A 27,487-nucleotide genomic window follows, 5' to 3' on the forward strand; every position below is an offset into this window, starting at 1 on the left:
ACTTAACTAGCGGCCTCCCCCTGGCACCTGTTGGCACTTCCCTCCTGGGCTCTCACAAGCACTTTCCCTCCCTTCCCTTCTCCTGCACTTCTCTTCACTGCACTTGCACGTCCGAATGTCACAAGGCTTAGTAGGACCAGGATTGTATATTTGCTGTTTGCCATTATTATTCACTCCCTTGTTCCCTCCCCACTTTGCATTGTGGCACCTGTAAACACTATTTTGTTGTATAGGTGCCTAATAAATGCTCAATACATTTTTTTTTTAAAAAGTCTTATTACGTGGCTGGAGTGGTATTTTGTTGCAGCCAGTATACCTATTTCTTACTGTTGCCTGAGATGCTTTACTGCTGATAATCATTATTACACTGCTAGACAGGCATTTTGGTGCAGCCAGTATAGCTATAAAATCTTACTGTTGCATTGTATTTTTACTGGTGATCTATGATGAAGCAAACATGATAAATTGTCTGGACTGGCCTGTATTGGAGCAGTCAGTATTAACATGTTTTCTTATTGTGGTATGGCATTTTTAATGACAAAGCAAACAAGAGTATGTTCTTACATGTAGGTACTCGGCATATACTGGCTGAGTCAGCTTGAACATGTTTCCTTATGGTATCATTACTGGCATTATGAACAAAGCAAACATGAGCATGTTCTTATTTGGGAATACTGGTATATATAGGTGCAGCCAGCATGGAAATGTTTGGGCACAAACAGTTTGAAAATGTTTTTTATGATGGCATATATTGTGGGCAAAGGCATCATGAAAATGCTTTGGGAAGTGCTCCTGTGCACTGTTGGTGACTTGCATCTATTGCATTTCTTGTATGAATTACCCTACTAAATCGATTGGAAACTGTCTGGCTTTTTATCCAATTTTTCATAGAAAGTGTACTTTATAATACACCTTTTTAAACAATTTTACAAAAAAACTTCTCAAGGAAGAACTCCCCCCTTGAACGCCTCTTGCTTGATTCAGTCTCCCTACTCACGCTCGGTTGCTCTTGCATATTTGGGACAAATATTTACACCCATCCAATAAAAGAATTCACCAGCCACCATTGGTAAGCAGCATCAGGGTAGCCTCGTAAAGAGGGTACAATAGGGGTATGTGCAGTGACTGTCCTTGACAGACAGGATGTATTGATGTCTCCGGATGCTTACTGGTATCAAGCCACCAACCACCCAGGGATATCACTCTGGAACACAAACATCAACATGTGGACACTTAGTCTCACAAAATATGGTGGCTCCTGTTTGCCTTGAATCATCACCTTGGCCGAAGCAACCTTTCTCTCCGCCCACTATCCCTTTAATAGCCCTATAACACTGGCCCTCTTACAGGATCCAAAGCATGGGAAGGGCATGCACATGTCAGAAGTCGAGCTATATAGAGCCAGATAGTATAAGATGGCATGGTACTTCTAGCCTGCACAGGTCCCTCTTTTATCTTTTATTGTAATGATGTACAGCACATGGACACTGATTGCTATTGCTCTGTTGGAAATGCTGGGAATCAGAACTCAATGTATTTTGATGCACGTTTTTCTAGTGTGTTACTGCCAACCCTTGAATCTTTCGAAAATGTTCCAGAGGCTGCTTCCGTTGGAAAGGTAAAAACAACATTACCAAAAATCAATTAAATAAACCATCACGAAAAGAAATGCTTCATACCTCCTGGGCAACACTGGATATGAAGCATTTACATGAAGCCTCCAGAAAGGTTATCATTGAGTAGGAGGGAAACAATGAGAGGTTGCCTGTCCTTATGCAAGCATATCACCCTATCATTGACTAGGAGGGAACCAATGAGAGGTTGCCTGTCCTTATGCAAGCCTATCACCCTATCATTGGGTAGGAGGGAAACAAGGAGAGGTTGCCTATCCTTATGCAAGCCTGTCACACTATCTGCCACTGACCGCAGGATCCTACCATGAGAAGGAAGGGCCCACACATAGACATGCACCAAGCGGCTTCCTTACCTGGAATGCATTTCACTCGTCTTTGCAAGGAAGATGATCGTTTGTAGTCATTCAGGAACTTGAACAGATCCTCATCGCTGAGCTTCTCCCCCTCCTGCATGCAAGCAGAGAGGCATTTGAATACGTCTTTAAAATGGTGCATTTGCGCACAACACACAGCGTCGCGCATGACCTGGATGTTACTTTATTGCAAAATTGCTGCCTTATTTTTCCAACAATACAACAAAATGAGCTCCTCATATATGAATGAGTCTGGCAAGACATGAGAAGATCACAACAATCATAATGGGAGAACAAGATAGTAAATACATCAGATCAAGGCAATTGCAAGATAAACTGCTATGTCAGCTGGAGAGTCTGGGTTATCCGGGACTGATGGATCTCCGGGCAGCCGGCGAAGGACATCAGCTTATGGAGACTCCTGTTTGTCTGTTCACTGGCTCGCACAAGCCATGCATTACTTAGCCTCCTGGCTATTGTCCCCAGAACCGCACGCTGAGCAGGTAAGCATCATTGCCCCCATCCTGCCTGTGATACTTGCTTCTCTTGCATCCTTCTGATACTTGCATTATGATATCTGCACGACTGTCTTATTCTTTGGTTATACCATTCTAATTCTTGCATTGTGACGTTTGCCACCACTGAATCTTTCCCCTGGTTGTATCTTTCTGATATTTGCACTGAGACAGTTACACCACTGTGTTGTTGCCCCTATTTGAACGACTATGATATTTGTGTTAGGCGGAAACCTGTGCAGTTCCCTCTGGGACCACTGCAAAAGATTTAGGACTACAGGTGTTTGGCAGTAAACCCACTTGGTAGCAGTCTGTACCACACAGATTCACTTGGTAGCTGTGGCTGAGCAGTCAGACCTCCCTCAAGAAGAGTTAGGCAGTATGTGGAGTATACAAAATAGGGCAATTTACACAGTAGAACAAGCAAACACGAACAGAGCTTCGGTGTAAAGATATATAGTTATTTATAAAAACACATCTATGAAAAACACACTGGCACTAATACGGTAAACAACTTCAATCACAATTACTATCAGACAAAGATCAATCCCCCTAACAATAGTTCGACAAGTCTAGGTTCAACGGCACCACTTATTTGCAGACAGAGGTGAATGCTTTAACCTAGATGGCACTCTAGTATTCGTTAGGACGGGAGAGAAAAGGCAGGGTATGAAATCAACTCGGTACCAACACTTTTATGAACAAATGCAAGGCAAGTAAGGCAGGGTCTACGGTAGATCGCAAAAGTTCAGAGGCCAGGCCCACTCGGAGAGAGGCAAGGCGATATGTCCCAAAAAGTATCACAGCAGAAATGCACTTCCAGTCTTTGTTGCAAATTGTTATCGAAAGGGTGGACTAGTTCAGAACAGAAAGTTAAGGAAGCTTGTAGGCGACACAATGGAGAGGCGAGGATTAAGACACCTCACTCTATCCGGCAAAAAGGGAAGCCAGGCGGACACGGTACCTTGTTTGTGGAGAGACAGCTCCGGCGGGGGCAGTTGTTCCTGGTGGTGGATGCACGTCGGGTCTTTGCCAAGAGAAGAGATGATCTCGTCGTCGAAGGAAAGTGAAGCTCATTGCACCACCAGGGAAGAGACCAGCCGCGGAGTGCTTCGTCACAAGGCACCACCTTTTGGTCGCGGTACAGGGGTAGTGGCTATCCGGTTGCCGGGGTGCTCTGCACGGGCAATTCGACCACTGCGTCCTGGGGGAAGAAAAAGCAAAGGGGGACTGGTTGTTCCCACCAGTCAGGGGAAGAAGACTCTCCGGCGGGGAGATCTCCTCTGTCGTTGGGAAGTGGTGAGTCGGTTCAGCAGGGCTCCACCGGAGGTGTCGTCGTGCAGGTCGGCTCAGCGTTACCCTCGTCGGATTCTTAGGTCCTGTGGCGACTTCTGAAGATCCAGTCCCAAAAGCCCTGCTTTTATGCAGAAAACCCCCATTCATTCAGCCTAGCTGTCACTCAAAACACGCTAAGTGGTGAGCGGGGTGGCTCTCCACTTGGGCCAATCACACCACTTTGGAGGGCCTCTGTGTAGAGGCCCGTCAAAAGTGGAACAAAGGGCTCGACCTTTGGTTTAGGAGTCACAGAGACGAACACAGACGCCATTTTAAAAACCGAGTTCTGGCAGAAGATACCAACCGATAGATTTATTTAAGACAAATAAAGCGGTGGTATGTTAGAGATTAACGAGGAAAAGTATTAACCTCCAACAATGGGAAGAATCCCATAGGGTTACATTCGGGGTCGAATATAACAAGTAGTTTCCACTGCCACCAGCCAAAACTCGACGAGGGGGGAGGGGACAGTGCCCCCTCGAATAACAGACCCAGGAGTAATCGAATTACCCCTACTAGTAAGTCCATAATAGGATGGTGTGTACTAGTTCTGTTAGTAAATTTAGGTCTAGTAAAGCCAATGGTGACTTTACATTCCCGAGGAATCAGTAGTCAGTCCCCGGGTATGGAGTCTATGGTGGGGGTCCGCTAGGACGCCCCAGTGTTACGGCACGGAGGGTGCGTTGTAACACACATAGCAAAACATATGAGACCCTATGGAGTAAAAGACCCCATAGCCCATAGAACACATTGACTACTAAAGGAATTACACACATTCATGTCCAAGAGAGGGAGAAAAAGAGTTCCACTCTTGGCAGATGGAAAAAACAAACTCCAGAAATCCAGCAAAGCTGCTGGGGGACTCACTAGGTTAGGAAATTCAGCCTAACCAGAGAATTCTCCCTAACACTCGCCCCCTTCCCCCAGACTAAGGGACAGGAGGATATAATCCACTCCTGGATGAATCTCATACCTCTAGTCGATGACATACATCCTAGAGAGACCATCAGCATTTTGGTGGTGACACCCTGACCTGTGCTCAATGGTGAAATCAAACCCTTGCAGGCAGATCGACCATCTCAATAGTTTTGGGTTTTCCCCTTTCATTTGCATTAACCATCTCAGGGGTTGGTGGTCAGTCTGAATGACAAAAGTAGAACCATACAAGTATGGCCTAAACTTCTTCAGACCCCACACGATAGCAAAGCATTCTCTTTCGATTGTTGCCCACCTTGTTTCAGGATCCTTCAGCTTGAGGCTGATGTGAAGCAAACGGGGTGCTCCCTACCTTTCCCATCCAATTGACTGAGTACTGCACCTATTCCTACACTTGAAGCATCTGTCTGCACAATGAAAGATTGGCGGTAATCAGGAGCTCTGAGTACTGGGGCTTGGCAAAGAGCCTTTTTCAGGTTTTCAAAAGCCTGATTGCACTCCTCGTTCCATCTAATCTTTTTGGGAAATTTGGGCGAGGAGATGACATTCAGTGGAGAAGCTATGGTCCCATAGTTCTCGATGAAATTCCTGTAATACCCAGTGAGGCCTAGGAAGGCTCTCACTTGGGTCTGAGTAGTAGGTGTTGTCCAATTTTGCACAGCTTCAATCTTACTGAGCAAAGGCCTTATTTCTCCACCTCCTACCTCATGTCCAAGATAGACTACCTTACTCTGTCCAATTTGGCATTTACTCGCCTTTATGGTCAGATTGGCTCGTCCAAGAGCCTGCAAAACATCTCTTAGGTGGGTTACATGTCCTTCCAAGGAATTGCTGAACACTGCTATGTCATCCAAGTATGCCATACAGAAGTCCTCCATCCCATTCAGAACCTGGTTTACCATCCGTTGAAATGTAGCAGGGGCATTCTTCACCCGAAAGGCATTACCTTAAACTGGTATAAGCCAACGGGTGTAGAAAATGCCGTTTTCTCCTTGGCATGGTCTGTCAGGGCTATTTGCCAATAGCCTGACGTCAAGTCAAATGTGCTGAGGAACTTGGCTGCGCCAAGTTTGTCCACCAACTCATCTGTTCTTGGCAAAGGGTGGGCATCAGTCTTGGTGACTGCATTAAGAGCTCTATAATCCACGCAGAATCTAAGTTCTTTAGATCCGGCCTTTGGTACTAACAGAACTGGGCTAGACCATGGACTAGTAGAGGGCTCTATTACCCCGAGATCGAGCATCTTGCTGACCTCACCTTTGATGTGGGTTCGTACGTTTTCTGACATTCGCTATCCTCTGCTTTTGACTGGCAGACAGTCACCAGTGAGTATGTCATGCTGGCCCCAAGGGTTCAAGCCTGGTGAAAGCGAGAACAGAGAGGCAAACTGATTCAACATAGATTTGCACTCGTCTTGTTGCTCGGGTGTCAGATTTGAAGAGAGATTTACTCCTTCCATTTTTTCGTCTAAAGGTAAGCCTCTGAGGAGATCCGGAAGACTTCGCTCTCTTCTTCTTCCTCGGATGATGCTAGAAGCAACGCTCCTACATCAGGTCTCGAGACATACGCTTTGAGTCGGTTGGTGTGGAAGACTGTCGGAGCCTCCTTGGGATTGCCCAAGTCCACCAGATAGTTGACCTCTCCGAGTTTACCCACAACTCTGAAGGGTCCCATCCACTTGTCTTGCAAGGCCCTCTGCCTTGTTGGGATCATAACGAGAACGAGCTGGTCTTGAGCGAACTCAACCATGTTAGCCGTTTGATCGTGCCAGTGCTTGACCAATGCTTGTCCAGCTTTCAAGTTATCGCTTGTTTCTGTCATCATGTGCGACATTCTCCTACGGAGACCTATCACGTAGTCAGTCACTCTGACTGGCTTGGGGGAAGGAGCACTCTCCAACCCCTCCTTAATCAGGGCCAATGGACCTCTGACGGGATGACCATAGAGAAGCTCAAAGGGAGAATAACCTACTCCCTCATGAGGGACTTCTCTATAAGCAAATAGAAGGCATGGCAGTAGAAGGTCCCACTTACGCTTAAGGGGTTCCTCTAAAGCACCTATCATGCTCTTCATGGTTCGGTTGAACCGTTCTACCAACCCATTGGTTTGGGGGTGGTAGGCTGTTGAGAACATGTAAGTAACTCCACAGGTTTTCCACATGGCTTTCATGTAGTGGGACATAAAGTTTGACCCCCTGTCAGAGATTACTTCCTTAGGAAACCCGACCCTGGTAAAAATACCAAGGAGGGCCTTAGCCACAGCCGGAGCTGTCACAGTCCTCATAGGAATTGCCTCAGGATACCTAGTAGCATGGTCTACTACAACAAGTATAAACCTGTTGCCTGAGGAGGTTGGAGGATCAAGGGGACCAACAATGTCAATCCCTACTCTCTCAAATGGGACTCCCACGACTGGGAGAGGCACTAAAGGTGCCACATTCTTGGAGCCAACCTTACCAGAGGTCTGGCAGGTGTGGCAGCTCCTGCAGTGTTTTTCTACTTCGGCCCCCATCTTTGGCCAATAAACGTAGAGGGAGAGCCTTTCCTTAGTCTTCTGGAAACTCAAGTGACCAGCCAAAGGGATCTGTGGGCTAACTGCAAGAACTGTGGTCTGCTCTCTTGGGGTACTACAAGTCGTTTGTAGTCTCCAGGTGCAGACTCGGTCGGTTCACTGTAGAAGAGGCCATCTTCCCAGTGCACCCTGTATTTCCCAGGCTCTTGCCCTTCAGCCTGAGCTTCTGCCTGGTGGCGAAGACCTTCCAGAGTTGGACATTCTCTCTGTCCCTTACTGAAGTCTGTCCTGCTGGGTCCACCTTCTGCCAGTAAAGACTGCAGCTCAGGATGGTCAACAGGATCCAGATCTCAAATGAGTTCCTGGCCTTCCATTAGCTCCTCTTCAGAGTCTAATTCTACCACACAGGGTTGTACCTCCCTCTCAGCCTCGGCTGGAGGTGGAGTTACGGGTGTAACTTTGGACAACCGCGGGGATGTCCTTGTTGGCTGCACTGAAATGCTGGCTGCTGGTTCCGGGGTAGAAGTCTTAGGTTTCCCTTTCGCTTCCGATTTCTTTGAGACAGCGGCCGACAATTCCAGTGGAGCAGGAGTGATTTCTTTCTTCATCCTCTCCTGGAGAGTACCGCGCATGGTCCTCTCTCTTGCAGGTCTGGTTAGCTCCTGTAACCGTTTACTAGGAGGTCTGGGGGTATGCGATACAACTCCGAGAGTTTTCAAATCGTTGCCCAACAGAACGCGTCCTGGTACCTCACTCTGTATGCTGACAGGTATCTTCACAGTCATGTCGTTACACTGGATGAGAACTGGTAATTGGGGAAGCATCTGCACAGGCCCTCCAGCTAACTTGGTGAGGCGTTTGGGTGCCTTAGCAACATCCTCAGCCTGAAAAAACGATGTATCCACCACAGTTATGCTGGCCCCAGTGTCCCTAATGGCAGGAGTCTCCTGACCATTCACCTGGACACTGTCCTTATAATACTCTTTAGTATTATCGGGGATAGAATTATAGACATCTAAATTCTGTTGTTCCCACAACCCCAGAGATACTAAAGAAACGCTGGCTGAGACTCCAGTGGGTTCATCAGCTAGCAGTAGAAAGTTTCCACTTGCCATTTGGACTTCCTCCTCTGGAGCGAAGGCTAAGGGGACAAGCTGGACCCCTGAAGGTTTACCCTTACATCTGGGATCTCCTTTCACGTGGTCAGTCGAGCCACAAACAAAGCATTTACTGAATGCTTTCTGGAATGGTGGCTTGTTCTGGCCTCCTTCCGGTTTGGCACCAGAAGACACACTATTCTGTTGCGGTTTTCCTTGTGGCTTACCCTTCTGGTTTTGTTTGGGGCCCTCTTTGGAATTTGAGTTATTAGAATTCCCTTTTGAGTCTTTCTTAGGCTGTTTTCCCTCATCCTTTTTCTGAGTTGCCCCAGAATCCTTGTGAGTAGCCCTGTTGGCAACCCACAAGTCAGCAGCCTTAGCTAGCTTCCTGGAATCCAATTCCTTCGAATCAGCCAAGTGCTGTCTGAGCTCAGGAGAACAGGCATCATAAATAGACTCCAACATAAAAAGATTCTTCATACCCTCATAAGTGTTCACTTTGTAACCCTTAATCCATCCCTCTAAGTTTTTCAACCCTTCACTCACCCAGGTAGCCCAAGGGGTACCATCATGCTTTTTGAGGGTTCTAAACCTCTTAAGATACTGGGAAGGGGTCTTCCCGAATCTAGCTATCAAAGCTAGTTTCACACTTTCGTAATCCGTCTTATCCGCCTCCCCCAACTCCATTACCACATCAGTCGCAACAGGGGGGAGCCTAGAGAACAACCAGGGAAGTAAATCATTCCCGGTGATGTCCTGGAGCCCATGATTGTACTCAAACAGTTTTAACCAATCCAAAACATCCAATTTCGGTTCATACATACCCACTAATTCCTTCGGCATCTGGGGTCTTTTGGGACTGGAGCTTCTAGAGGAACCAGAGGAGAGAGAAGCATTTTCCACAGACAACTTTTTCATCTCTAACTCATGATTAAGTTCTATATCTCTGAGCCTTAACTCAGCTTGCTTCTGCTCAGCCTGGGCATTCATCCGTCTGAACTCGAGCTCTTGGTTTCTTTCAGACTGGGCCAAAAACCGTTTGTATTCTAATTCGAGCTTCATTTTTTCAAGTTCAAAATAAGCAGGGTTACATGTGGGACCTGGTATGGGCCCCGTAGGTACAGCTAGTAAGGCAGACAGGGGAGCAGGGGAGACAGTTTCGTTAGCCTCTCCTCCCTCTTCAGCCTCTTCATCACTATCATCACTTTGATTTAGATCAACACCATTACTGTTATTTACATTTGCTGGAGAAGTTGGTTCCTCTGAACCAGTACCCAGACTTTGTTTCGCCAGCAATCTCGCTATCAGTTCCACTTTCTTGCCTCTTACAGAAAGATTCTCTTGTCTACAGAGAGCTCTCAAACTCTCAGTATTTTCACCTGACAAGGACTCTTGGCTGTAAACCTCCATAGTAGACATGTTTTTGAAAGTTGCTTTTTTAGTGCTAAGCTTTGTGGTTAGTTATCCTAAAGTGTTGAAAAGCACTCTAAACTGTATACTCGATACAAATCCCACCGCTGTACACCATTGTTAGGCGGAAACCTGTGCAGTTCCCTCTGGTACCACTGCAAAAGATTTAGGACTACAGGTGTTTGGCAGTAAACCCACTTGGTAGCAGTCTGTACCACACAGATTCACTTGGTAGCTGTGGCTGAGCAGTCAGACTTCCCTCAAGAAGAGTTAGGCAGTATGTGGAGTATACAAAATAGGGCAATTTACACAGTAGAACAAGCAAACACGAACAGAGCTTCGGTGTAAAGATATATAGTTATTTATTTATAAAAACACATCTATGAAAAACACACTGGCACTAATACGGTAAATAACTTCAATCACAATTACTATCAGACAAAGATCAATCCCCCTAACAATAGTTCGACAAGTCTAGGTTCAACGGCACCACTTATTTGCAGACAGAGGTGAATGCTTTAACCTAGATGGCACTCTAGTATTCGTTAGGACGGGAGAGAAAAGGCAGGGTATGAAATCAACTCGGTACCAACACTTTTATGAACAAATGCAAGGCAAGTAAGGCAGGGTCTACGGTAGATCGCAAAAGTTCAGAGGCCAGGCCCACTCGAAGAGAGGCAAGGCGATATGTCCCAAAAAGTATCACAGCAGAAATGCACTTCCAGTCTTTGTTGCAAATTGTTATCGAAAGGGTGGACTAGTTCAGAACAGAAAGTTAAGGAAGCTTGTAGGCGACCCAATGGAGAGGCGAGGATTAAGACACCTCACTCTATCCGGCAAAAAGGGAAGCCAGGCGGACACGGTACCTTGTTTGTGGAGAGACAGCTCCGGCGGGGGCAGTTGTTCCTGGTGGTGGATGCACGTCGGGTCTTTGCCAAGAGAAGAGATGATCTCGTCGTCGAAGGAAAGTGAAGCTCGTTGCACCACCAGGGAAGAGACCAGCCGCGGAGTGCTCCGTCACAAGGCACCACCTTTTGGTCGCGGTACAGGGGTAGTGGCTATCCGGTTGCCGGTGTGCTCTGCATGGGCAATTCGACCACTGCGTCCTGGGCAAAGAAAAAGCAAAGGGGGACTGGTTGTTCCCACCAGTCAGGGGAAGAAGACTCTCCGGCGGGGAGATCTCCTCTGTCGTTGGGAAGTGGTGAGCCGGTTCAGCAGGGCTCCACCGGAGGTGTCGTCGTGCAGGTCGGCTCAGCGTTACCCTCGTCGGATTCTTAGGTCCTGTGGCGACTTCTGAAGATCCAGTCCCAAAAGCCCTGCTTTTATGCAGAAAACCCCCATTCATTCAGCCTAGCTGTCACTCAAAACACGCTAAGTGGTGAGTGGGGTGGCTCTCCACTTGGGCCAATCACACCAGAGTGCGACTGGAGTTGGCAAGGCAACTCAGTCCAGGGTGCCTAAACCCCCTCCCACACCCCCTGTGGTAACCCAGACAGAATGGCACCACTTTGGAGGGCCTCTGTGTAGAGGCCCGCCAAAAGTGGAACAAAGGGCTCGACCTTTGGTTTAGGAGTCACAGAGACGAACACAGACGCCATTTTAAAAACCAGTTCTGGCAGAAGATACCAACCGATAGATTTATTTAAGACAAATAAACCGGTGGTATGTTAGAGATTAACGAGGAAAAGTATTAACCTCCAACAATGGGAAGAATCCCATAGGGTTACATTCGGGGTCGAATATAACAAGTAGTTTCCACTGCCACCAGCCAAAACTCGACGAGGGGGGATGGGACAGTGCCCCCTCGAATAACAGACCCAGGAGTAATCGAATTACCCCTACTAGTACGTCCACAATAGGATGGTGTGTACTAGTTCTGTTAGTAAATTTAGGTCTAGTAAAGCCAATGGTGACTTTACATTCCCGGGGAGACAGTAGTCAGTCCCCGGGTATGGAGTCTATGGTGGGGGTCCGCTAGGACGCCCCAGTGTTACGGCACGGAGGGTGCGTTGTAACACACATAGCAAAACATATGAGACCCTATGGAGTAAAATACCCCATAGCCCATAGAACACATTGACTACTAAAGGAATTACACACATTCATGTCCAAGAGTGGGAGAAAAAGAGTTCCACTCTTGGCAGGATGGCAAAAACAAACTCCAGAAATCCAGCAAAGCTGCTGGGGGACTCACTAGGTTAGGAAATTCAGGCTAACCAGAGAATTCTCCCTAACAATTTGTACTAATGTATTTTGCTTCTGGTTGCACCCTTCTGCACTGAGATAATTATATCACAAAGAGATTGCTCCATACTCGTGTCTTACTATTGGCTGTGCCCCTCTGATACTCACCTTGCCGTACCCGCACTTCTATGTTTTGCATCCAGGTATTCCACAACTGACACTTGCATCATGATATTTGCACCTCTGGATCTTGCCCCTGAAACCCCACTGGTCTATTTGCACGGCTGTGTTTTCCTTCTGGTTCCACCCTTCTCACAATTCCACTGTTATATTCAAAGCACAGTGCTTTGCTCTAAGTGTCTCCATTGTAATGGCTGCACCAGTGAATTTTCTTCTGGCTTTACTATTCCAATACATACTATGTGATATTTGCACCATTCCATTTTGCCCGATTCCGCTAGCATATTTGCCCAGCTGCGATATCTGCACCACTGCGGTGCCTTCTGGTTGTATATTGTATTTATTAATTGTAATAATTGCACTATGCGCACCAATGCGTTTTTTCCCATCATTGACCTAATGCGAAATTTGCACCACTGTGTTTTAGTTCTGCTTAAACCCTTCTGATATCTGCAATGATAGATCACTGTAGGGTTATGCCACCAGTTGCTGGCATATTTGCACCACCAAGCTTTGCTTCAAGCTCAACCCCTCTAACACTTGCACTTTGACGTTGCACCACTTTGCTTGCTTTTGGTGTGTTTGATCCCAATATACAGCTCCTAAATTATTGACTGATGGTGTTTCACATATTCTGCTCCTTGATTATTTGCGCCATTTACTCTGCTCTAGTCTGGGGTTTCATATCCATTGCTTCCTTTCGTTGCTTGTCTGCTCCCCCAGTATACATTCATTGCGCCTTGTCTGTTGCTTCCGATACATAATCCCCACGTGGCGTGCTCTGAATAAATAATTCATTGTTTGGTGCCTCACTGTTTTCCTCACCATTAACAGCCTTCAATATGTGACAATGACAGTTCCCCGACTCCGACCCAAGGTTGTTGTTGTTGGGAGTTGGGAGCTACATGGAGGTGGTACAGGCTGGGAGCTGCAGAGCTCCCCTCATGTGATTTTAGTGATTACATCTCAGAGCTAGAAGACTCAGAATGCAAGTTTACACCATTGAATTATGATCAACACCCCATCCCCAGTCCCTAAATGCACTTCGGGGAAGGTGAACCTAACTATTCTAAGACTAGGAGCAAAGGCAATACGTGTGTTACTAGTGCTCTGATGGCAGCCCTGTGGTTCAATTTTCAGCAGGGTCCTGGGAGGCCAATACCAAGGTTGCCTATTGTGGAGAGTCATACATGCTGAGCTCAAGCAACAAGCACCAAGCACCAGAGAGTCCGGTATGACAGAGGGGTTTCTTACGGGGACATACAAGTCTGGCAAGCTGAAATCTTCCACCATAGGTTCCCACCCACGACCACGGATCTACATCATCCCTAATAAAACTACTAATTGGATAAATACTAGTATTAGATGCCGAGCAATAAAACCACGGAACATTCGAATGGCTTCAAGAGGTTCCTGGGTGGGACCTTTCAATAAATCTTAAGGTGGGATTGTGTTGTCGTCACCTTTCTGGACCTAGGAATAGCTGCCTAGCTGGTGAGCTCAAACTAAACTGAGGACCTAACGCGAGTGGCCCTAAAATTATGCCTTCTTACTTCTTTTATTGAATATCCCTACTTAATGATAATTCAAGGAAAATATCTTTGGCTTCACGAATAGACATAAATTGCTCTAGTGTAATAAAAATAGGAAGCCTGACAGTACCACATAAGTGACGAACACAGGAAACACAGGAGGGTGGAATATGGCTTCCTTTCCTACACTAAATGAGGCCATGTGATCCTGTCAAGCACCATACAGGTCCAGTCTTGCACCAAAATAAATTAACAGTTTTATCATCATTGAAGGAGATTGACTAACAATCAAATTTACCATGTGAGGGCGATCACCCAAATACCATCTATCAGCAAGAGGAAATAGTGGGCGCCTGCCTGGATGCTGAGTGCACACCTCTAACAATTTGACAATTGTCTAACATTAATGAGGAGGTATTAAATCTAGCCCCTGCAGATACATTTGAACTAGATCAAACCCCTAGTCTGGGCCTGCCCAGTGATGAGAAAGGGCAAATGTCCTTGTTATTATGAAACATTGCAGGATGTGAAAATAAATGACCTAACCATGATGGGCTTTATTTTCTAAAAACGTATAATATTGCTGCAGGAAACCTGGGCTGCCAGTGACATTGAGTTGGATGGCTATCATGTTCACGCCTGTAGATACAACCACGGCAGAGTTACCCGTGGACTGGTCATTTGAAAAAGTATGTTCGAGGTGAGGAATTTGGATCTCCATGGGTGATTTTAGGGGGAGATTGTAATCTTGAATTGGGAAATGACCTGCTCTACAATTTCTTTGATGATAATAAGGACCAGGCTTATACAGGCTTATACTATCCCTCACCTTGTTATGAATGATAGCCGTACGCGTGTTCAAGGCTTGGACATTTTGCACTAAGTTTATGAATTGAGGCTTTCAAAGTATCACTCGTCGAAGACATTCCTGGTAAACTTGTATTTAAGAATCATCAAGGCCAATCCACCATAGACTACTTTTTGTATTTCTGAATAGAAATGGCACCTGGTAGAAGAATGCTGTGTGAGAGTTGATCACATGAGTGGCTATTACCCTATATTTGAAAGTTGGCTGGTATACCGTCTTCCCTTGTAACCTTCAAAACCATTCTCAAATGAAGTCTCCCCATTGCTACTTAATAGAAGGGCAAACTGGGATATGGAACATGCAGCAGCAATTACGAATAGAGCCATAACTACAAGTCAACACATAATGGACAGCCTGCTATCATACCATATTGATAAGATGACCTCTCTAGGCTTCTATGAACAATTAATGAATAACATCTCGTCTTTATTTTCTAGGCAGTCTAATAGACATATGCTACCTAATTCCAAAGGTTGTTTTAATGCCAAGAGCAAAAAAGCATACCCTATTAATCACATTAAAGATCCCTGAGTCGAAAAGGTTCGAAATTGTTGCTGCCAGAGCGAGAAACAAACAAGTGATTGATAGACGTAAACTAGAACTAGACATTGAGTCCTGACAGGAACATATTGACACTGCTGGAGAAGTGAATTGGAGGCGCTTTTTGCATCTGATAAGCCATTGTCCTAAACATCTTGCCATTAACAACACTTTGCCCACACGTTAACAATCTATCATGGATCTGTCACTTTTCTTCGATGTATAAACCCCTATGATTAATGATTGAAGGGGTGGATGGTTCCTGGGACCCGAGTGTCAACATTGATGAACCTACATTTCAAATGGAGAAAATCCTAGTAGTTTTAAGGAAACAGGCAATTAATTGTTGCCCAGGCACATACAGAATCGCAGTTCTCTTTGTTTGGAATTTGGAACAGGTATGGGGCCCTCTATTAATGAAAATGTTTAATATAATGATGGAATTACATTATTATCCTGCCTCATGTAATTGGGTGGTGATCTGTCCAATTCTCAAGAACGGTATAAGGAATAACCCAGAGTCATATAGGCCGATATCGTTATTAGTAGGGCCATATTACAGAGAATAGAAACATGGGTTGAGAACAATAACATTTTTAGGGCAATTCATAGAATTTCACACAAAAGTGGCGCACGCGGCTGGCGCACAGTGTCCCCGTGCGATACACTGCGCCAGCCGCGTGCGATAAAATCCATTTCATCGCACAGCGTATTCATGGATTTTAGCCTCTAAAACCAGCCGTGGCGCAGAGTGGCGCAGCGACCCTGCAGCAGCGCCAGTTACGCCCCCAAGAACGCCCTTGCGCAAGGAAAAGCCATCAACATTCCCAATTCATCGCAAAGGGCTGCGCTAACCCTGGACCAGTTCACAGGGCTGCCAAACAGCAAACGCCAAGCGGGGAACGTGTATTTCAGTGGTTCGCAGGAAGTTTCACACGCGATTGTCCTGGGTACGTGTACATCAGGGGTGCGCTTGAAATAACACATGCAATTCCATAACGGCACGTGTATTCCAGGGGTGCGCGGGAAGTATCACACGCAAAATCAGCAGGGTACGTGTATTTCACGGGTGCGCGGGAAGTATCACACGCGATTCCATCAGGGTACGTGTACTTCAGGGGTGCGCGGGAAGTATCACACGTGATTCCATCAGGGCACGTGTATTTCAGGGGTGCGCGGGGAGCACTACACGTGAATTGGCCGTGTGGGTCCTCCCAGGTGTTCCCTCTACACCCTCCACGGCCCCTGCAGCCAGCCCACACCACAGGGGACTACCCTGCACCCCTGCTCATGTCCCGCAGGCAGCCCATCCACCATGGCCATGCCCCCCAGCCAAGCCACATGTCACCTTGCACTACTGATCAACAACGCATGTCTCCCAGCACCCTCACCCCCCAGCACTGTGGGGCACCTGCCAGCAGGACCACACTCATGTCTCCCAGCACCCCCACCCCCCAGCATCCAGGGGCACCCTCCACCAGTCCCCCACTCCTTTCTACCACCCCCTACCCCCCAGCAGTGCGATTCGCCTGTGTACGTGTATATCAGGGTTGCGCGTGTAGTCTGACAGGCGAATTCATCAGGGTACGTGTATTATGGGTCCGCGTGAACTTCCACACGCGATATCAGCAGTGTATGTGTATTACGGGGTTCGCGGGAAGTTCCACACGCGATTGCCCTGGGTACGTGTATTTCGGGGTGCTCGGGAAGTTACACACGCGATTTCAGCAGGGTACGTGTATTCCAAGGTGCGCGGGAAGTACCACACGCGATTGCCCTGGGCACGTGTATTTCGGGGTGCGCGGGAAGTTCCACACGCGAATTCAGCAGGGTACGTGTATTCCAAGGTGCGCGGGAAGTTCCACACGCGGTTGCCCTGGGCACGTGTATTTCGGGGTGCGCGGGAAGTTCCACACGCGATTGTCCGTGGTGCGTGTATTTCGGGTTGCGCGTGAAGTTTCACACGCGATTTCAGCAGGGTACGTGTATTCCAAGGTGCAAGGGAAATTCCACACGCGAATCCAGCAGCCTATGTGTATTCCGGGGGTGCGGGGCAGTCCTACGCCTGAATCGGCCATGTGGGTCCTCCCAGCTGTTCACCCGACACCCTCCACGGCCCCTGCAGGCGGCCCACACCACAGGGGACTACCCTGCACATGTCCCGCAGGCAGCCCATCCACCATGCCCATGCCCCCCAGCCAACCCTGATGTCACCTTGCACTACTGTCTACCAACGCATGTCCGCATGCACCCCCACCCCCCAGCACTGTGGGCCACCCTCCACCAGGCCCCCACTCATGTCCCCCTGCACCCCCACCCCCAGCACTGTGGGGCACCCTCCACCAGGCCCCCACTCATGTCCTCCTGCCCCCCCACCCCCCAGCACTGTGGGGCACCCTCCACCAGGCCCCCACTCATGTCCAACTCATGTCTCCCAGCACCCCCACCCCCCAGCACTGTGGGGCACCCTCCACCAGGCCCCCACTCACGTCCAACTCATGTCCCCAAGCAGCCCCACCCCCCAGCACTGTGGGGCACCCTCCACCAGGCCCCCACTCATGTCCAACTCATGTCCCCCTGCACCCCCACCCCCCAGCACTGTGGGGCACCCTCCACCAGGCCCCCACTCATGTCCAACTCATGTCTCCCAGCACCCCCACCCCCCAGCACTGTGGGGCACCCTCCACCAGGCCCCCACTCATGTCCAACTCATGCCTCCCAGCACCCCCACCCCCCAGCACTGTGGGCCACCCTCCACCAGGCCTCCACTCATGTCTCCCAACACCCCCACCCCCCAGCACTGTGGGGCACCCTCCACCAGGCCCCCACACATGTCTCCCAGCACCCCCACCCCCCAGCACTGTGGGGCACCCTCCACCAGGCCCCCACTCATGTCCAACTCATGTTCCCCTGCACCCCCACCACCCAGCACTGTGGGGCACCCTCCACCAGGCCCCCACTCATGTATCCCAGCACCCCCACCCCCCAGCACTGTGGGGCACCCTCCACCAGGCCCCCACTCATGTCCAACTCATGTCTCCCAGCACCCCCAGCCCCCAGCACTGTGGGGCACCCTCCACCAGGCCCCCACACATGTCTCCCAGCGCCCCCACCCCCCAGCACTGTGGGGCACCCTCCACCAGGCCCCCACTCATGTCCAACTCATGTCCCCCTGCACCCCCACCCCCCAGCACTGTGGGGCACCCTCCACCAGGCCCCCACTCATGTCCAACTCATGTCTCCCAGCACCCCTACCCCCCCAGCACTGTGGGGCACCCTCCACCAGGCCCCTACTCATGTCCAACTCATGTCCCCCAGCACCCCCACACCCCAGCACTGTGGGGCACCCTCCACCAGGCCCCCACTCATGTCCAACTCATGTCTCCCAGCACCCCCACCCCCCAGCACTGTGGGCCACCCTCCACCAGGCCCCCACTCATGTCTCCCAGCACCCCCAGCCCCCAGCACTGTGGGGCACCCCCCAGCAGGCCCCCACTCATGTCCAAATCATGTCTCCCAGCACCCCCACCCCCCAGCACTGTGGGGCACCCTCCACCAGGCCCCTACTCATGTCCAACTCATGTCCCCCAACACCCCCTCCCCCCCAGCACTGTAGGCACCCTCCACCAGGCCCCCACTCATGTCCAACTCCTGTCTCCCAGCACCCCACCCCCCAGCACTGTGGGGCACCCTCCACCAGGCCCCCACTCATATCCAACTCATGTCCCCCTGCACCCCCACCCCCCAGCACTGTGGGCCACCCTCCACCAGACCCCCACTCATGTCTCCCAGCACCCCCACCCGCCAGCACTGTGGGGCACCCTCCACCAGGCCCCCACTCATGTCCAACTCATGTCTCCCAGCACTCCCACCCCCCAGCACTGTGGGCCACCCTCCACCAGGCCCCCACTCATGTCGCCCAGCACTCCCACCCCCCAGCACTGTGGGGCACCCTCCACCAGGCCCCCACTCATGTCCAACTCATGTCCCCCTGCATCCCGACCCCCCAGCACTGTGGGGCACCCTCCACCAGGCCCCCACTCATGTCCAACTCATGTCCCCCTGCACCCCCACCCCCCACCACTGTGGGGCACCCTCCACCAGGCCCCCACTCATGTCCAACTCATGTCCCCCTGCACCCCCACCCCCCACCACTGTGGGGCACCCTCCACTAGGCCCCCACTCATGTCCCCCTGCACCCCCACCACCCAGCACTGTGGGGCACCCTCTACCAGGCCCCCACTCATGTCCAACTAATGTCTCCCAGCACCCCCACCCCCCCCAGCACTGTGGGCCACCCTCCACCAGGCCCCCACCCACGTCCAACTCATGTCCCCCTGCACTCCCACCCCCTAGCACTGTGGGGCACCCTCCACCAGGCCCCCACTCATGTCCAACTCATGTTCCCCTGCACCCCCACCCCCCACCAGTCAGGGGAACCTGCCAGCAGGCCCCCACACATGTCCCCCAGCCAACATGTCATCACAATCTAGATCCCTGGGCCTTATGGGCAGCCTCCAAATGCCAAACACCCACCCAAGTATTGCATCCACCCACTTAGAAATGGCAATTACATGATACAACCCCAATGGCAAGTTTGTAATGAACACATGTCCCTCACATACACACAATGGGTGTCAGTGAATGTCAAAACCCATATCATGATATGCATGAAACCAATGAGATGATACTACACATTGAAGTTTGAAGAAAAAATATGTATTAAAAGCAACATAAATTGAATAAAAAATAAACAAACGAAAATGGGAATTAAAACAAAGAAAGCAGCATGTCCGTAAAATAATGTAAACCCACAAATCATATTCCAAAGGAAAGGTGTCCAAAGTCACAGTTCACAAAAGTAAATCCAATGGAAAATTAAAATCGAAAACCGTTGCTCCATGGGTAAATTATTTTAAAAAAATAGAAAATCCAACAGTCAACTATATACAGATAAACAATCCAGGGTCCATGATCCCAACAGAAGAAATTAAACCTATCTAATAACACTACCTAATAAAAAAACTATATACAAAAATGTGGCCCATTGTCCAAAAAAAATGCAAAACCAAAGGAAACCTAACACTAACTACAGAACTATTTACAAGGTCAGCGGGCCAGTCCGACGGCTCACTTCGGGATGTTCCGGGCCAGGGCATCATCGAACTCCTGCTCAATGTCCCGGAGGCGGTCCTCCTCCATGGCCCCGAGTTTCCGCAGGGCCGTCGACATGTTCACCTCCAACTCCCTGCGGATTGCCTCGAGGCACTTGGCCCGCCTCAGGGCCCTCCGCATGGAGTTCTCCGCCCTGACCATCGTGAGCCGTGCCTCTTCCGGCCGCTGCCGCTCCGCATCTATGGCGTGGCCCAACCGCTGCCACACGGAAGACACTTCCCGTCCTGGGTCCTCCCACCTCGTTGCTGCTGCCGCTGTGCCTGTGCCCTGGCTCCTGCTGCCTGCACATCGTCCACCGGCTGGGGTGCAGTCGTTGATGTGGCCACCCCTGCTGGACGTCCGACTCCCGACTGTGGCAGGGATGCCTCCTCCACCAGCCTGGCCGCACCGTCAGAGGCAGCTCCACAGGGCACCCAGGTTACTAATGGGTGGGAAGATGGCACGGAGGACGACTGGTGCATAGGGAGTTCAGTTGAGGAGGGGGTCTGAGCAAGCCCCATCAAACGGAGGAATCCGGCCTGGGTGACTTGTCCCAGTAGGCCGACGCGGTCAACGAGCCATTCGAGATGACATGCAGTCTCCTCATGAAAAGACTGCAGGTCACCTCGCATGGCCCGTTGACGCAACGCCACACCAGTCAGGACAGGCTCAACCCGGACCCGGATAGCCACGTCCGCAGGCAGAGGAAGGCCAGTTGTTGTGAGCTCATCCCCTGCCTGAAAACGGGTCTGGACGTAGGCATCCCTGCTGGTGCAAGATGATGCAGTGACAGGATCAGGGACAGGATTGCACACAGGCACCTCCGCGGCAGCCTGTGCTGCCTCCTGTCCCTGGTCCTGCACTGCACCACTAGCACCAGTGGAATCCCCACCTCCAGACCCCGTCTCTTTTGCTTGCACAGCCTCCTCCTCCACCAAACCCCCCACCAACCTGGATGACTCCGTGCCATCTTCCCCCGTTGGGCCCTGTGGGGTCCCAGCTGCCCCTTCTGCTGCCGAGGAGTCCAACTCCAACCTCCGCTTGGACCTCCCCCCGGCAGCTGCGGCCTGGGATGCGGCACCGGACTCCTCACTCCCCGACGAGATCACAACCTGGGAGGGGAGCCAGGCCTTGCGTCTCCGACTGGCGGTGCGATCCCGCCGCTGTGCTCCACAGCACCTTCTCCACCCTCTTCATCAGTTGACGCTGCAGACAGGGAGAAATAAAACACAGGCATCAGGGCACTGTACAATGGACACATACACACATGACAGTTGTACATGAGTGGCATTGGCAAACCTCAGACATGGCATCACAATCGCCAACACACATGTCATTTCAACTTGCACACATGAGCCATACCACAGCCATATCGCAACTGCCAGCACCATCCATACACATACAACAGCATGAGCAGGCAAAGGTGAGCCAGACATCACATGCAACACAGGGAGTGCACTACACATGTACACACACCACCACACTTGCATGCATGTGTACACCTCTGCCAACTGTTGCAGTGTTCAGATCGGCATCCATGTCACATCTGCCAATTAGGCTTCCACATCCCGCTGTCACATGCATCCATGTTGCATCACTGTTGCACCCTTGTCAAATACACACACATGCACATGTACACAGTGCTGATACATGCAGCTGAAAACAACATCCATGTGTGACATCACGAACATGCCTACTTACATACACATTCATCCAAACATGTGTGCCCACACAACTGCATTTGGCATGCAAGCCTACACACACAAGCACCATCCATGTCTCACACATGACAGCCCTCGCATGTGTTAGCCTCACGGCCCTGTACACCCCCACCCATACTTGGCCCCATACAAACACATGTGCAACCTGCACACTACTGGCACATCACCACACGCACAGCTTACAATCATGATGCATGTACACTTACCGCTCGACTCCAGACGGGTCTGCCCCTCAAGGACCTGGACGTGGAGCACTGGGGATATGCGTTCCAGGACCCTCATCTGATCGTCCGACAAGTGGCCCCGGCGCCCCTTAGCATCCGCTGCCTTCAAGAGGCGCCGGGCCTTGTTGAGGGTCCTGGACCTGAAGTCCTCCCAGCGCTTCTTGACATGATGGAATAGTCGGACTGCCACCCCCTCCGCGTTGATGGCAGTCACAATGTCCGTCCAGATCCGAGTCCGTCCTTCCTTGTCGGCGCACAAACTTCCGAAGAGGGCATCATACTGCCCCAGGACTTGCTCCACCAGGACACCAACTTCGGTGGCAGTGAAGCTGGTGCCCCTCTGCCTCTCTGGCCGGGGGTTGTCAGTGGTGCCAGATGTTGCAGTGCCCGACATGACAACCCCAGAGGCAGGAGTGGGTGGGCAACTGGGTCCTGGGGCTGGGCTGTGGAGCGATGGAATCCCATTCGGGAGTCTTCGGTTCCAGCAGGGGTGGTCACAGCAACAGCACCCCTGGCTGATGTGCAGGCAGCAAATGGCAGGGCACATGGGCAGCAGGCAATCAGGCAGCAGCAGATGGCAGGTGGGAGCGTGCTCGGGGCTCTGGGGGGCAGTAATTCGGCCTTCTGGGCAGGAGCGTGGTCTTCCGTGTGCTTACGCATGGCCAGCTTGATACGGAGTGATTTGGCACGTGAAAATCCAGCACGTCTGCGTGTAATTCGAGGAAAGGGCCTTAGCACGTAAGCGCGTCAGCACACGTACGCGAATTCATTGGCCCAAAGGCCACCAGCGCGTATTCGCGTCTGTGGTGTGCGTGCGCGGCCTTTCCCTGTACACGGGTGCATGTTACACGTCCAATGACTGCATGTCAGAGTGTCAGCTCGTGTAATTGGAGGATGGGGCCTTAGCGCGTACACGCGGAAGTGACGCTTGACGTGTGGGCATGTTTAAAAGGTACGTGTAGAACGCCATTTCCTTGTACGTGCTTTTGGTGGAGAGCGAGTGGGTGAAATCTGTACTTCTTGTCGGTTCACACGCGATTTACTTCACGGCGTTCCAAGTTCGTACTCCCTGTTACCTCTGACAGCTTTTTGTCTTCTTGTCTTTTTCCTGGGCCTATTTCCTCAAACAGCGTTCACTTCTCCTGTTGTCCTGTCTCCTCAGACAGCGTACAATTCTTCTTTTGGCGGGGGTGTTGCCAACGCGCACACGCATGTATTTTTCACGCGATTTTTCCTGGCAGACGGTGAGTCGCGCACGTATTTGACATCTGTGCTTGCCCTGTGTGTTGCCTACCCCTTCAGAGGTCAGTCTAGGCTGCGTGTGACACGCATACGTTCATTTTTGTGTTTCTGGGTGCCACAGCGTAGTGCAGGTTTTTTTTTTCCACGGTCTAGGAGGGGTTGCGTGCACATTATCTCCCTTTTTCGGGGTGCCTGTGCGTTGCGTGACCCGTCATCTTCCCCCAGGCATCACATACAGCCTTGCTAGAGCACTAGGGTACGAATTCCATCTAGTACCCTACCCCTTTGACCCCCAATTGCCCAGGACAATAGTTTACTGCAACTCCCAGACGCACAACAACATCAGTGCCATGGTTGGGAGGCGAGCACGCGGTAAGGGTGGCAAAGGTGGGCGAGCCACAAGAGGTGGCCGCGGTGGATACGGTAGGGGACGTGGCCAGGACTTGCAGGGTGCCCCTAGCCCCCCATGTGTGGGTGACCAGTCAGTGACACCCATGCCCCCCCCCCTGGTTGAGGGTAACGTGGCTGACACCATCCCTGCTCAGCCCTTGTTGGACCAGCCCATTGTGGCACCAGACCTGGCACTGGGTGACTCCATGGCTGACTTCCAGGTCAGCAGGTCTAGGCCAAGTGTGGCGGTGCACGTTGGTGTCACCAGCCCATGTGGATCAGGGGCAGCTATGTCATCTGCTGCCCCGAGTAGGCAGGGTGAGGAGGCTGCAGGGGCAGCTGCGGCTCCATCCACCCCAGGTCTGAGTGTCCCAGCCAGGACAGTGTCGGTCCTAGTCCATCCTGCTGACGTTCCCCCTGACTACATCACACTTCACACACTAAGTGGTGAGTGGGGTGGCTCTCCACTTGGGCCAATCACACCAGAGTGCGACTGGAGTTGGCAAGGCAACTCAGTCCAGGGTGCCTAAACCCCCTCCCACACCCCCTGTGGTAACCCAGACAGAATGGCACCACTTTGGAGGGCCTCTGTGTAGAGGCCCGCCAAAAGTGGAACAAAGGGCTCGACAGAGACGAACACAGACGCCATTTTAAAAACCAGTTCTGGCAGAAGATACCAACTGATAGATTTATTTAAGACAAATAAACCGGTGGTATGTTAGAGATTAACGAGGAAAAGTATTAACCTCCAACAATGGGAAGAATCCCATAGGGTTACATTCGGGGTCGAATATAACAAGTAGTTTCCACTGCCACCAGCCAAAACTCGACGAGGGGGGACGGGACAGTGCCCCCTCGAATAACAGACCCAGGAGTAATCGAATTACCCCTACTAGTACGTCCACAATAGGATGGTGTGTACTAGTTCTGTTAGTAAATTTAGGTCTGGTAAAGCCAATGGTGACTTTACATTCCCGGGGAGACAGTAGTCAGTCCCCGGGTATGGAGTCTATGGTGGGGGTCCGCTAGGACGCCCCAGTGTTACGGCACGGAGGGTGCGTTGTAACACACATAGCAAAACATATGAGACCCTATGGAGTAAAATACCCCATAGCCCATAGAACACATTGACTACTAAAGGAATTACACACATTCATGTCCAAGAGTGGGAGAAAAAGAGTTCCACTCTTGGCAGGATGGCAAAAACAAACTCCAGAAATCCAGCAAAGCTGCTGGGGGACTCACTAGGTTAGGAAATTCAGGCTAACCAGAGAATTCTCCCTAACAATTTGTACTAATGTATTTTGCTTCTGGTTGCACCCTTCTGCACTGAGATAATTATATCACAAAGAGATTGCTCCATACTCGTGTCTTACTATTGGCTGTGCCCCTCTGATACTCACCTTGCCGTACCCGCACTTCTATGTTTTGCATCCAGGTATTCCACAACTGACACTTGCATCATGATATTTGCACCTCTGGATCTTGCCCCTGAAACCCCACTGGTCTATTTGCACGGCTGTGTTTTCCTTCTGGTTCCACCCTTCTCACAATTCCACTGTTATATTCAAAGCACAGTGCTTTGCTCTAAGTGGTCTCCATTGTAATGGCTGCACCAGTGAATTTTCTTCTGGCTTTACTATTCCAATACATACTATGTGATATTTGCACCATTCCATTTTGCCCGATTCCGCTAGCATATTTGCCCAGCTGCGATATCTGCACCACTGCGGTGCCTTCTGGTTGTATATTGTATTTATTAATTGTAATAATTGCACTATGCGCACCAATGCGTTTTTTCCCATCATTGACCTAATGCGAAATTTGCACCACTGTGTTTTAGTTCTGCTTAAACCCTTCTGATATCTGCAATGATAGATCACTGTAGGGTTATGCCACCAGTTGCTGGCATATTTGCACCACCAAGCTTTGCTTCAAGCTCAACCCCTCTAACACTTGCACTTTGACGTTGCACCACTTTGCTTGCTTTTGGTGTGTTTGATCCCAATATACAGCTCCTAAATTATTGACTGATGGTGTTTCACATATTCTGCTCCTTGATTATTTGCGCCATTTACTCTGCTCTAGTCTGGGGTTTCATATCCATTGCTTCCTTTCGTTGCTTGTCTGCTCCCCCAGTATACATTCATTGCGCCTTGTCTGTTGCTTCCGATACATAATCCCCACGTGGCGTGCTCTGAATAAATAATTCATTGTTTGGTGCCTCACTGTTTTCCTCACCATTAACAGCCTTCAATATGTGACAATGACAGTTCCCTGACTCTGACCCAAGGTTGTTGTTGTTGGGAGTTGGGAGCTACATGGAGGTGGTACAGGCTGGGAGCTGCAGAGCTCCCCTCATGTGATTTTAGTGATTACATCTCAGAGCTAGAAGACTCAGAATGCAAGTTTACACCATTGAATTATGATCAACACCCCATCCCCAGTCCCTAAATGCACTTCGGGGAAGGTGAACCTAACTATTCTAAGACTAGGAGCAAAGGCAATACGTGTGTTACTAGTGCTCTGATGGCAGCCCTGTGGTTCAATTTTCAGCAGGGTCCTGGGAGGCCAATACCAAGGTTGCCTATTGTGGAGAGTCATACATGCTGAGCTCAAGCAACAAGCACCAAGCACCAGAGAGTCCGGTATGACAGAGGGGTTTCTTACGGGGACATACAAGTCTGGCAAGCTGAAATCTTCCACCATAGGTTCCCACCCACGACCACGGATCTACATCATCCCTAATAAAACTACTAATTGGATAAATACTAGTATTAGATGCCGAGCAATAAAACCACGGAACATTCGAATGGCTTCAAGAGGTTCCTGGGTGGGACCTTTCAATAAATCTTAAGGTGGGATTGTGTTGTCGTCACCTTTCTGGACCTAGGAATAGCTGCCTAGCTGGTGAGCTCAAACTAAACTGAGGACCTAACGCGAGTGGCCCTAAAATTATGCCTTCTTACTTCTTTTATTGAATATCCCTACTTAATGATAATTCAAGGAAAATATCTTTGGCTTCACGAATAGACATAAATTGCTCTAGTGTAATAAAAATAGGAAGCCTGACAGTACCACATAAGTGACGAACACAGGAAACACAGGAGGGTGGAATATGGCTTCCTTTCCTACACTAAATGAGGCCATGTGATCCTGTCAAGCACCATACAGGTCCAGTCTTGCACCAAAATAAATTAACAGTTTTATCATCATTGAAGGAGATTGACTAACAATCAAATTTACCATGTGAGGGCGATCACCCAGATACCATCTATCAGCAAGAGGAAATAGTGGGCGCCTGCCTGGATGCTGAGTGCACACCTCTAACAATTTGACAATTGTCTAACATTAATGAGGAGGTATTAAATCTAGCCCCTGCAGATACATTTGAACTAGATCAAACCCCTAGTCTGGGCCTGCCCAGTGATGAGAAAGGGCAAATGTCCTTGTTATTATGAAACATTGCAGGATGTGAAAATAAATGACCTAACCATGATGGGCTTTATTTTCTAAAAACGTATAATATTGCTGCAGGAAACCTGGGCTGCCAGTGACATTGAGTTGGATGGCTATCATGTTCACGCCTGTAGATACAACCACGGCAGAGTTACCCGTGGACTGGTCATTTGAAAAAGTATGTTCGAGGTGAGGAATTTGG

At 50.0% G+C, this 27,487-nt stretch overlaps 1 protein-coding gene across 2 annotated transcripts in view; it reads right to left on the bottom strand.

Annotated features, from left to right (window-relative positions):
* Window positions 1-27,487, bottom strand: part of DOCK8 (dedicator of cytokinesis 8) — a 1,170,453-nt gene that overhangs the window by 638,331 nt on the left and 504,635 nt on the right. For both annotated transcript variants that reach the window (XM_069625758.1, XM_069625759.1), the window contains one exon: window positions 1,988-2,081. In XM_069625758.1, the coding sequence (XP_069481859.1) occupies window positions 1,988-2,081 (94 nt within the window). The remainder of the gene's footprint in view (window positions 1-1,987; window positions 2,082-27,487) is intronic.

The sequence above is a fragment of the Ambystoma mexicanum genome, chromosome 6p (genome assembly GCF_040938575.1).
Source record: "Ambystoma mexicanum isolate Mex_15411 chromosome 6p, UKY_AmexF1_1, whole genome shotgun sequence".
Lineage (NCBI taxonomy): Eukaryota > Metazoa > Chordata > Amphibia > Caudata > Ambystomatidae > Ambystoma > Ambystoma mexicanum.